This window comes from Micrasema longulum, unplaced genomic scaffold (genome assembly GCF_059751315.1).
Source record: "Micrasema longulum isolate JH-2025_06_02 unplaced genomic scaffold, ASM5975131v1 h1tg001056l, whole genome shotgun sequence".
NCBI lineage: Eukaryota > Metazoa > Arthropoda > Insecta > Trichoptera > Brachycentridae > Micrasema > Micrasema longulum.
Window position 1 is genome coordinate 211843 of NW_028278244.1, and position 13457 is coordinate 225299.

General features: G+C 32.0%; 1 protein-coding gene across 1 annotated transcript in view; it reads left to right on the forward strand.

The window, feature by feature from the left end:
* The first annotated feature begins 754 nt into the window (after positions 1–754).
* Vps13B (vacuolar protein sorting 13B) overlaps positions 755–13457 on the forward strand; it is a 153276-nt gene continuing 140573 nt past the window's right edge. Inside the window, exons 1-7 of the mRNA XM_088233101.1 lie at positions 755–849; positions 4364–4524; positions 5795–5972; positions 8443–8503; positions 9900–10072; positions 12600–12738; positions 13287–13358. Coding sequence (XP_088089227.1) covers positions 4447–4524; positions 5795–5972; positions 8443–8503; positions 9900–10072; positions 12600–12738; positions 13287–13358 — 701 coding nt within the window. The 5' untranslated portion in view covers positions 755–849; positions 4364–4446. The remainder of the gene's footprint in view (positions 850–4363; positions 4525–5794; positions 5973–8442; positions 8504–9899; positions 10073–12599; positions 12739–13286; positions 13359–13457) is intronic.

The following is a 13457-nucleotide window of genomic DNA, read 5'->3' on the forward strand; positions in this document are numbered from 1 at the left end:
CTAGTGTTGCCAGTTTAGTGACATTGTCGCTAGATTAAGCGACATTTTGACATTGAAAACCACTTTTTCTTTTATTAGCGACAAATAAATTCTAGCAAAGTGAAATTGGAATCACTTGTGAAGAAGAAATTTAATTCTTAAAAAATATGGTAAGGAATGGGAAGACAGACACTATAAGATTATTTATTAAAATTAAATATTTTTGCCATGAAAATGACATGTAGAACACTTTTATGTATAACATTACTAATAACATTTAATTCAGGGGCACTAAGAAAAACCGTTTTTTTTTTTTGATATTCAGTGATATTGCTTATATATAATTTTAAAAAAAAATATATTTTCTTTTATTTCACACTTGTTTTAAAATACATTTTTTATTTATACCTTGTTGTTATAATACACATGGCTATAGAGATGCCCTTTCAATATTTTGCATAGAAAAAGCGTTCGGTATTTTCAAGTTTTTTTTGGTGAAAATAATTTATGTTGTGTCTGTTTTTTTAAATTTAGAGAATTTCATTATACTTAAATGTTTTTCTATTAATATTCAGGTAAGAATCATTTACTTATTACTTTATTTTTATCAGTAGCACCGAGAATACACATTTTTAAAAATCTCATTTCCTTTACTCAAATCTCTAAATCAAAAACAAAATATACGCCACCCCACCTCTCCGTCATACATCTTAAGATCTAGCGACTTCTAGCGACTTTTGAACCTCTGTTTAGCGACATTTGCTCGTCATGAGTTGGCAACACTGAGTCTGTCAGTCTGTGATTATAATTTGTGAGTACGGGATTCGGCTTGTCGAAATATTGATAAGAAATAAGAATATCAACAGTCAGGTAAAATAATTCACAATTGTTGAAAATACGCAATGTTTCGTCATTCAAGTGCTATCTTTTCGTATAGTATGAATCTTGATTTTTTACTTAAAGTGTTGGTATAACTCCTTGAAATTAATGAAACCCTAGTTAATATAATGATACAATGTTAATAGTTTAACAAGTGATCAGGGGCCTTATCTCGAGATTTCAATGACAGAATTTGGTTCGATTTGTCAGGAATTTTTTGTATGGGGGACCAAGCGAAACCGAAACTTCGCTTGTTTGCATAGTATGGATGTCGTCGTTTTCGCCTTCAAAAACCAATCGTCCTTACCCCGTACATTTCCCTTAAAATGAATATTACGCGCGGGGATTTTCGTATAGTTTTTTTCCCCCAAGTAGATCATTTTACACGAATGTTATTTATCTGTTGTTTGGCATTTCGCTTCCGGGTTTTGCAACTGTCAAAGAGTTGTCGGTTTTTGTTTTCTTAGTTTTGAATCATGAAACAGTGAAACAATTATAATAAATGAATATATTTAGTATCAATATTGAGTGTAAAACCTAAAAACTACCGTTTTTTAACGAAGGTAAGTAGTGTCCTAAAATCATTCATTTTATTAATCATTTTATTGCACCATAACATTTCACTGATTGCTTTGCTAAAATGTCACTTCAAATGTCGTTTTACCGCTGTTGTCAAAGAATTAATTTATCTATCATATTGGATTTTATTGCATAAACAGAGTGAGCTTATTATGGTAAAATTAATGTTAACTTCTCCCTCTATACCTAATGTATAAACTGTGTTCCAAACAATTTTCAAGACATCAAAACTAAACTCCTACAAGTTAAAAGTTTAAAGACAGAAGTCTGTCATTGTACATTCTGATTTAAGGTGTTTCTTTTGTCTTGTCTGACAGCTTTAGGATAAGGAATGATCACTTCCATAATGGAGAGGCAGGGAGAAGAACCGATAGAGATGCTTTATGAAGCATCAATTACTTCACTACTCTCATCCAAAGTTTGAATGTATGCATGTGTATATGTAATGTTACTTTACAACACTGCCATAGATTCTAGACTTTCTCAGTCTGAATATGTGGTGGAGTCGGTTGAAGATGTGGACGTCCCTCTGTCAAAGGAATGGCAGTGTTTGGTGATCCTAATGCTACAAGCGTAAGGAATTTAATTATGTTGTGCATTGTTCAAAAGCGCAGCAAGACTGTTTATAGAACCTAGTTATGGATGCAGTGTTAATGTTAATATATTTTTTTAAATTTGTTTCTTTCATCTAGTATAACATAAAAAAACAGCCAACAGTTGCTTGTTTTTTTCATCTAATAAATATTGGTGTGAGTATGTATGTGTTAATAAAATTCTCATATATATATATATATATATATATATATATATATATATACATATATATATATATACATATATATATATATAAAAGGCAATGTTCGAATGGTTGTCCTCGATGGACTCAATAACTACTAGACCTTTTACATGCGGTTTTCAGATAAATGTACATCTTTGCCACGGCAGGCTTATAGCTCTTAAAATCTCCAATTTATTATGTAGAAAAAAAGTTAGTAGCGTAAATGTTTTTTTAATCGCTCACCAGGGTTGCATTAGTCGAGAATGCACATATAAAACATTTAAAGATGTTGTTTTTTTGTTTATAAAAAAAGTTTGTTTTTGAATGTTTACAAAAAACATTTGCTTTTTATGGATTCCAATCAGATTATTTCCTTAAATTCCTTACAATTTCTACCCATTTATTTCTTTTTACTGGATTTTTGGTAATACTAAAATCATATCAATTGACATTCGATACATTTTTGAAAATCTTACTCCTAACTAAAGTGCACCCCTGAGCAGAGTTTGACATTTGAATTGTTAACAGTTCTGGAATCCAACCATAAACAAGTACCTAGGTACCTACTTAAATTCAATATTTGAAAACAAATTATTTTAGGTTGTGGAATTCAAGGTACCTTCTTATCAATGAAAAGTTCCAACATCTTTTTTACATTTACGAAAGGCTTTTACTAAAGATTTTTTAGTAAAGTTTTTAAGTATGCTTAGTAATTAATCTTAAGAGGAAACTTTGTCAGACATTTTTTCATACAAACATATTCCCGTATTTTCTCTCTGGTTACACACTTGGCGTGCCCCTTTTGAAAAACTGTTTATTATGGGAACTAAAACCACCTAACCCCATAAAAACACATTTATCTGCAGTCTTTGGACGCACGATATACTAATATGATTATTTTTGAAAATGCAAAATTTACCGATATAGAAAATTTTATTCTCATACTCTCTCTAGAAAATAACAAAATCGGTTCAGTTTTGAGGTGCGGAAAACGGGACAGCGAAATGTCTATTTTATAATAATAATAATAATTATGGATATCTTATATAGCGCCATTTTCGGAAAATAATACCTCAAGGGCGCTTTACAAAGTGATTATATAAAGATATAAATTTAATTTTAACTTCAACATTTTAATTTAAGAAAAATAATGTACGTTTTCATATTACCTTTCCACCACATGCTAAGAATTTATTCAGATGATTTAGAGAACAAGTGGGTTTTAAGTTTCTTCCGAAATATCACTTCACTCTCACAGTTTCGGATTTCTGCTAGGAGAGCATTAGGCATGTCTATTCTAACAAAAGGTCTGACATGCTGTTGTCTTTTTCGTAGAGTATCGAGGAGGCAACTCCCAGACAATGACAGGAAAACAATGTTCGAATACCTATTGATCAAAATTCTCTGTCATCATAATTTATGTAAACCGAAACACAAAAATAATAATGTATACGTACATATCTAATTAGGATTAGATACAATAATTGATATCAAACTTTTGATTGTGCTCATTTAATCTATACATGAGTATGTACTTAAATCTAGCAATAGCAAAGCATTGCCGGGTTAAGCTCATATCCTATAAAATACCCGTACAATAATAATGATTAAAAAAATGAAAAAATCGTTTTAGAAAATCAGTATTTTTTTGTTTCTTAATTATCAAAAATTGAGCAACGTAAAAAACTTTCATATTTTAAAAAAATACAAATAATTCAAAATATAAAATTTAATGCGATAAGGGAAATGGGACATGACATTGGCAAAAGCATCGAATTTATTATGCAACGCCATTTTATTAAAAAAAATAATTATATACTTCAATTGCGAAAAAAAACATTTGGGGAGGGAGGGGGCATCGCCCGCTGCACTGTTGTTTTTTAAACATTTTCACAAAACAGCTTAATTTGTGAAACGGTGACTGTTATTGCCATTTTTATAAAAAACCAAAATTCCCATCTCTAGTACTGACCAATTCATAAATTTTATCTATCAAATTTTAGTAAATAATTTGGTTTAAAGCCATGAAACCATGTTACCAATTGCCACCAAATTGCTCAATTCGACTGCACTTCATAAAGAACCTCCAAGAAATATTTTTTTATGCCTCAAAGACTGAGGGTATGAAAATAACAGTGTTTAATTTAGTTTCAGACTTTACAAGAAGATGTATTATGTTATGGGGGCATATATAATATAGTAAGCGGTATCAGTCCTCACCATAAGCTGACATGGAGTCATACATCCGTTCACTTATTCTGAGTCACCTGGATAAATACATAAAAAACCTTAAATTTGAGGATGCTCAGGTAATTTCTTCTTCATTTTTAATATTATTTGTGAAACTGTTGGTTACTAATTAAAATCATTTTAACTTTTGCAATTTTTCGTATGGAAATTTATTTATTTTACATAACCCTTTTTTTTCTACGGGCACACTTGTGTCGAGGTATTCACTATTCAGATTTAAGGTTATTATAAACGAAAATATGAAACTGATTATTCATTTTAATATTTTTTTTATTGAAAAATGCAATTTTTACATTTATTTTCAACGGATATTTTACAAAACTTGGTTTGCGGAAACTTTACACTATATTGATCGTAACAAATACTATAATATAATTTAGGTCCTCTTCACAAAACTGTGTACAAAACAATGAATTATTTTAGGATTTTTTTTTATTGATTTATTTTTTAAAAGTTTTTTTTATCATGAGCAATCCAAAAGTTAAGGTCCTGGAGGGGGAGGTAGTCACAGATTTCTTAGAATCTGGCGCCACTCAACACCTCCCCTTTTGCCTTCCTTGCTTGGGCCTGCGACCCCCCAGGGAGTCACAACCCACAGCTTGAAAAAACACTGTTTTAGACAGCTGACAGATTGCCGAAAGTCTTAAGCATTTAAAGTTTTTATGAAAAGAATCCACAATAATTTCAATGTTCCTTATACAAATAATAAATTGCAAGTTCATTTTGTATTGTAAGTTAGTAAGCTCTGATCAAATATCGAAAAGCTGTGATATGAAAGTTATGAAATTCTTCAGCCATCAAATACTAAGACTTAGTGGGTACCATCAAATAATAATCAATAAGTATATACAGTAAACCACCCTATAATGTAAACTCGTATATGGTTTCCCCCTATAATGTTTGCGACAGTTTTTTTTCCTATAACGGTGGTCCTATGTATAACGCAGTAGGTCTGTGTGCCTTGACCTTGATATATGCGTTCAGCGGAGCTAACATTGATGACTCATCGGAACATCGCTGCTCTGTCCCAGGGATATTCACACGATACTGTAAGAGTCAAGTAATTTGCGCTGGTTAAAATGTAAAATTACAATTTTAAAATGTTAACCTGCTATAACGTTCCCCCGATAACGTCGTACCTATCTCAACGTTATAGGAGGGTTTGCTGTAAATGTCCTAAATTTAACTACAAATGTAAATCAGGAAACTAATATAAATATAAAAGTTTATACAAGTTAAACAAATTACTGCATAATATATAAAAAAAAACAACACACTATTATGTTTTTTCAATACCACATAATATCTATTAATGTCTTTATATTATAGGTTTCACTTTGGAAAGGTACTATGGCACTGTATAATTTGGAACTTAAACCCGACATCATCCAAGAATATCTGCAGTTTCCATTTCACCTATCTTCAGGACATATCCACGAATTAAACATTCAAGTTCCATTGATGAAAATGATTTCGGAACCAATTTTGGTTACAATAAACACAATAGGTATGATTAAATTTACAGATTTTTGCATAAGTACTCTCTGATACTGGTCGTTCTTTTTTGGGTTTCTTTTTAGATTTTTATTAGATTGCTTTTTAGTGTTTGAGATGTTTTGGTCACTTCTTACATGGTCAGAGATAAAAGCTTATGTTTATGGACTTGCAACTCCAAGACAAATAAGAAAACGGAGGTCAAATACATTATATTCTAATACAAAAAAATGAATGCACATGTTTTTTATTTCCCTACACAAGGTGGAGAACGGCTAAAGTGTGCCTCAAAATGTTCATCAACATCATCTCAATTTAACACAGCAGGTTTAAAATAGGTGGTGGACATCGCAAAACGTAGAGGCAGATTTGATTTATCCTGAGTCAGAGTTAAATAAAAAAACAAAACCAAGTATGGCCAGCAAAAATCATCTTAAAAATGGCTAGATTTGATGCCTAAGATGCCCAGCCACTAATTTCGACGAAATTCTAAAAGAATTTACATAGAAGGGTTATTTTTGTCAAGATGCATCATATGCTGGATATCTATAACTCGCGTAGTGTAGAATTCAATCTGCCTAAGATGAGTAGAAATGTTTTAATGAAGTTCTGAAGCTTGAAAAAAATTCTATCCACCGCCTGACCTGTGCATCTCCTATAAGTTTGGGAACATTGAGAAGGAGATAGTTGATGAGCTCGGAAATAGAAAGGAGCAGGCAAAGGAGGCTGAAGCTCATACCAAGAACTCTGCAAAATCATGCAAAAAGCAAAAATGTTATAATAGAGCAAATTAAACCTCGCTTTTATCAGAAACTTAAAAAAAATAAAAAAAATCTTATGATTTACCCAAATATTTCAATTTTAGTGGCCATTTTCAATGAGTTGTAAATAACTCACTATTTGAAAATGGAAATTAAGTTGTGGTAGAGTGGGGTGCGAACCTCGGACCTTTGATCTGAGTCCACAACACTAGCCACGGGACCACAACCCGATTCAAATTTAGAGCATAGAACTGAGACAAATTTATAGGTTTGTGAATCAAAAGGTCTTTGGAACACACTAATTTTTTTAAACACAAACTGTTTTAATGAATTTTAGAGGTATAAATAAAATAACTTTGTTTTATGAACCACTTTTTTATTGCCAACATCCAAAATATTTTAATGTAAATGAATATTCATTTCCCTTAGCCTTATTTTATTGAAACGATATTTGGTGTAGGTGTAAGAAGTTTGCAAATAAACAACATGGCAGACCAATCTCTTAATTGTGAGAGGATTGTCTTAAAAAGTTCCATAGTAGTTATAGTAGTTATGGGTAATTTTATTCAATTTGTAAATCTATTATATAGCAATCTGGAGCGTATGGCCGCAGTCTTAATTTGGAACTAACACTGTATTCCTTAAGACAAGATGATTGTACTGACCATGTGTATTTAATTGATCACAAATGTTTCTATGTTTTGTCATGACTGTGGTTTAATTGTAAAGAAACATGATTTTTTTGCTAAATTACTTTTAAAAAATTGAAAGTAAATATGCTAAACTGAAGAAAAATATATTTATAAATAGTTTCATGAAAGGGGTAGGTGCTTTCATTGTATATAGCTATACATTAACTATAAATGATTGAAAGAGCACTTAGATGAAGACCCAGGATCCGATCGAAGAGGAGGGCTGATTTACATTCGGATCCGTAGCTCATGTTGACCACCACCCTCAAGCATGAATATAAGAACTAACAAGGTTTATAATTTTAAAGAACGGGCAGAAATCAATACAACAATAATAATAATTGATATCTCTGATTCATAAAATATTAATCATTCCCCTTTTCGCATCTAATGGTGCAAAGTACACTGCATTGGTACACCGATCGCAGCGTATACGCTTCAGCTGCCAGTCTGGGGACTAAAAATATTACCATCGGTAAATTTGCAAAGAACTTCATTATAATTTACATTTTGCTTTTTTATTAATACTAATATTTAAAAATTTTAAATCAATGTTTATATTGAGATAGCTAAAAATTATAGTGATTAAAGTGTTGGAACTGAATTTCTAAATGACAGCTAACTCAATACGAGAACTTGGTAGTAAATTTGACTCATGTGACAACTTGTGTGCAAACGGTGCCGTACAATATGAATTATGTGAACTTTTTTGTAAATTATAAATAAAGGTTTCGTAAATATTATTAAAAATCACATATATATTGTTTAAAACTCATAAATAATAGAGTTTTTCTTATTATATATGTCTTTCATTGAAAATAAAATATTTTTTTCTTGTTTTCTCGAAACATCGTACTCGTCGCAAGTCATATTTTACGTGCAGCGACGATATAATATCATTTACGTCATCTCAAACACAGAAGTAGAGCATAATATTATCCAGTTTTAAAAATATATGCTTGCATGACATGCTGTTTTTTATGTTATGCTGTATGTCTTTAAATATTTAATTCTTTCAATTTTATTGCAGAATGTGTGTTAACATTGCAAACCATTGCCATAAAAAGGAGCGCTCAAGTGATAAACGAAGAGTAAGATAATCTTGTATCTAATTATATTTTGGTTTTTATTTACCTAATCAAATTAAAATAAATATATATATTTGTAATGATTATTTTGTGAGAAAAAAGCTGCATTTAAAAGGAAAGTTTTTTTTTCATTCAGAATACATTTACAGATAACCTGTTGAGTATGAGGGATACGTTACTGACAAATTCGTACTCAACAAATTTCGTACTCGACGGCTGTCACCTATATTTGAATTAAAAAACATTTTTAATAATTAAAACTAACTTTATTTATTCAATTAAATAATAAATTTAATTTCAAATGTTAATTTCTAAAAAGATTTTAAATTAGTTTGTTTCCTCATTTTTTTTTTGCATGTACTCTTTTATATGTATTTTTTGGTATTTTTTATGTTCATCTAATCTGTAATAAATTTATTTTCATTTGGTGTATTTATTTTTCAATGAGTTAATGTTTTGTTTTGAAAAAAAAACAAACAAAAAACTTAAAATTTTTTTTATCTATTTTTTTTCTTTCAGAGCAATAATTTTCTTATTTTTCAAATCTTCAATCCATTTTAGCGAGCCAAAGATGATTTTTAAGGAGATTTTTTTGCTTTTCTTATTGCCTAATACAACTTTTGAGACCTATTACACCAAAAACAAAAATAGTATATTTTTTTTGTATGGAGCGTGTCACACCCTCTTCTATATGCCTCGGTATAGCAAAGAACACCCCTGAAGGTAACAAATAAGAGTTTTTATTGAGGGGTAGTATTTCGCTTACATATACCGAGGTTTTCTATTCTGGCTAGGTATTAAAGGCCTTAGTGAGGGCTGCTAAGTTCCAATGATGTCCGTAACAAGCACTATTACATTGTTTTGGAAGCAACTCCACTATGAGAACTGGTGTCAATTCCTGAGAAGTAATCGATATTGTTTTCAGTGTTTAAATTACCACTGTTCCTCCGGTGTGTTTCGCTAAATCCAGCTATAGTTAGTGTATTCCTTGACATCTTATTTCTGAAAATTCCAAGTTTTCCAGCTCGCAGAAGTCTTCGAACGTTCCAGGTTCTAATGCGCATTTCTTTCCTTAATTTTATTTTGCTTCCAGTCGTACAGTTTCAACAGGGAGCCCGGTTGCTCACGCACCTGTGGCCGGTAGCCAATTTCACAACACGCGTCCCAGACATGACACGGCGCCGATCGTCGGTCGGATCACATGACATCTGTTCCTCTTTGTTTTACCGCCATGACTTTCTTGAGAGGGATCAATGTATATATAACTCAATGTTGGCTATACTGGTGCATCAGTAACGTAGCTCTTTTACCATCGATATGTTCTATATCTTTATGATAGCTTTTATACATTGTAGATAAAAAAAATATTGAAATAACTGAAATTATTTTCTTCCCGTAGAAATGCAGCGGAAGGGCTTCAATATGTACTTCTTAACAGAATCATTAATAACACAACTATAAAATGTAACAATCTTATACTTAAATATGTTGAAGACGATATTGTAGTTTCCATCAATATTAAACATGTATCCATGGAGAGTACTAATGATAAATGGGAACCTGCATTTTCTGGTTAGTACAGATTTATTACAACATTAATCATTAAGGATATATAAAAAATATCATCATCATTCTCATATCCCCACCCGGTGCATAGGGCACTGCATTGGTTCTCCAAGTATCAGGATTATTTTGATTATTTAGAAGGTAAGATAATTAGTCTTGCCTTTGGTGCCAGTCTAGGGATAGTGAAATATTGCAGTGTAGAATCACCTTTTAAACATATTTCACTCAGGCCCTTACAGGAATCGAACCCAGGACTTGAGCATGGTAGGCGATCACGCCAACTACTACACTATGAGGACGACTTATCACCGCTTGATTTTTTTTTCAGGATTTTTATCTGAGTAGCCATCGAGTCGAAAACACTTCCGGATTCTGGTTCTATTTTACACACAGAACTGTATTCTTCATTTTCCTGGACACAGAAAATATATATACACTTATTAAAAATATGTTGTGTCAATTTAAAAAACACCATGGCCATTCCATTAGTTTATTAAAAATTTATTGTTTTTTTTTTTTTTTCATATTGAAAATGTGTAACCTTCCATTTTTTGATAAAGAATTTTAACACGGGCGTCAGGCCGGTAAATTGCACGCTTGAAATAATTAAGATAGAGCTGTTTGCTTTTAATAACATATTCTGTTTGGAACCTTGAATTCTTTAAAGAAAAAAAGCAAAATAAACTCAAAATTTTGGTTTTTTAGGTACATCTCGACTTTGGCTTATCCCAGACAAATATTGTTAACTACAAAAATAAAGAGCGCTATTTAAGCTATAATTAATTTACCAAATTTTTTGCTAAAATGTATAATTTATAAAATAGATCAACAAATTCCCACTAGGCCGCTCACGCGTTTCGCCGGGGACCTCGCTGTCGCTTGCTTTTTTTCTCTTTTTTTTTTTATATGGGAGTTGCATTATTTTTTACCTTGCTTATAATATACAAGGTTTATATCTCAAATATAGGATTTTTCTGCTATTTTACTTTATTTTAGCTAAATTGTTGGATTCAGGAAGGATATTCCAATGTGGGCCAATCAGGTACTTCTCAGCATTTGCTCATGTGGAGAAGAAACCACTTAAAACTCTTGAGGAGAAATCGGCCTGTTGACAGTTGTCAACAGGCCTTCCGTTCCACTAGAAGAGTGTTCGGTATTTTGTTCCCTACTTTGGTTTATTTTACCAATTGCCTGCACTATATTGATCATGTATGATACTACCTCTCATGTGAGTTCTTTATTACCCATCACCGATGGGATGTTGCAAAGATCTTTACCCAGGTCTCTGCCTCGCGCCTCCAGCTGTTGTCTTTGAAAGCTGAAAAAGGGGCAATGCATCAACAAGTGAGGGACATCTTGAGGAGTTTCATCGTCACATGGGCAGCTGTCGATCTCGGAGAGCTTAAAGCGATACAGGTAGCTCATGAACCCACCGTGACCCGTGAAAATCTGGGTGAGCTCGTAGCCAGTTTTCTGCATTCTCCTGAAATCACAGGCATGGAAAATTGTAGGGAAAAACATTTTAGTAATACTTCTGGTAGGTTCACTCGAAAACGATCGTTCCAGAGTTGAAGGGTCCTGCTTCTTATTTTCTTTTTGGAAAAGCTGAGCGGGAAATCGGCGAAATTGGCGAAATCGGGGGCTGTCTTCTTGAGTGTAACTTCCCGAGCTTTTTCGTCAGCCTTTTTGCCAAGGATTTCGCAGTGTCCCCTCATCCAGCCGATGTACACGTCCCGGTGTCTGCATCGCGGCTTCTGGATATCTGATCTGATGTCCATTACAATAAGGTAGGTTACATAGACGGCCTACTACAACATTACATTTAATTGAATTATTTGCATTTTTTCACAGCTGAAAAAAGCAGGGCATATACCGTGTCATTGTCACTCGGCCGGGCATTAGTGAAAGAAGAAGAAAGAAATTTTAAACTTAACAAAACGCATCTCTTTTGTCACCTCCTCCATAAAGCCACAATAAGTCATACGTTGACAATTCAATTAAGTGGATGTACTGTTTCTAAATCAAGTACTATTACAGATTCTAATCCAGATGCCTTGCGTTTATCAAAAGGTGCTATTGGTTGTAATTCAATTGCTTGTAATGTTATTGTGGAAGGGAGATGGAGACGGGTAGCGAGCAAGCGATAGCAAGGTCCGCGGCGTGGCGCGTGCGCTGTCTAGTGCGAATTCGTTTATCTATATTATAAACTATACATTTTAGCAAAAAGTTTAGTAACAATGAATTGTAGCTTAAATAGTGCTTTTTATTTTTGTACTCAACAATATCTGTCTGGGATAAATCAAAGTCAAGATATGCTCAAAAAACCAAAACTTTGAGCATATTTTGTATTTTTTTAAAACTTCCACTAAGAATTCAAAGTCCCAAACAGAACATGTTATTCAACTCACAGCTCTATCTAACACACTAGTTATTAAAACTCCTTGAATTATTTCTATGCGAAACTCCCCGACGTCTGGATTATTTAGCATATTCTTGAAGTGTTGAAATGTTTTCAAAGTTTTTATTTTTATAGATAGGACTTCTACAGATTTGCATGTAAGAAAGCTCATAAAGCTAAGTGGTTTGACACTTTGTTTGGATAAAAGAAACTCATCTGGAAAAATCAATACATATCTTGAACCTCTGTTGTATCGGTGTGAATTAATGATTCGGTAAGTTGTGCTACATACATGATATTAAAATTGCATAAAAATATTTGTTTGATTTTTCAAATTGGTAATTATTTAATTTTCTTGTTCATTAAATTACTTGAATCACCTTCTAACGGGCATCTTTAGACTGCTGAACAATGTTAAAATCTTTTATCCTTTTCTCAATTCACTCCTTTATTTTAACTTCTTTATTATTTATTTATTTATGGAGTTATTTAGTACGTTATAATAAAATATATTCATATCTTTTAATACAATCAGGAAGACAGGACCGACTGAATTTGCTCGTCATAAGCATTACTTGTTAGGTCATAGGAAGGTTTTTTAAATCCAATCACCAATGCATACTTTTGAAAATTATAATAAATGCTCACAAACATACCACTTTCTAAATATTAATTGCAGATAAATAAACATTCATATTTTGTCTTTTTAATGATATATTATTGGATATAGTGTGTATTTAATAAAACCAAAGTTTATTATTATTTATCTAATAATGGAAAACTAAAAAGTGAAATATGAAAATAAATTGATTACCCTTTCAGGATCGATAGATGTTACGACAATTTGACAAACTCAAAACCGATGTACATCAGGTGTTTTATTAGCAGTCCAGTGTAAGTTTTGACTATACCATGCATTCTCTGTACATTCAGTTTGGTAGATCAAGTTACAAAGAATGATTTTTATTTGAATATTTTTATTGTGGAAATGAT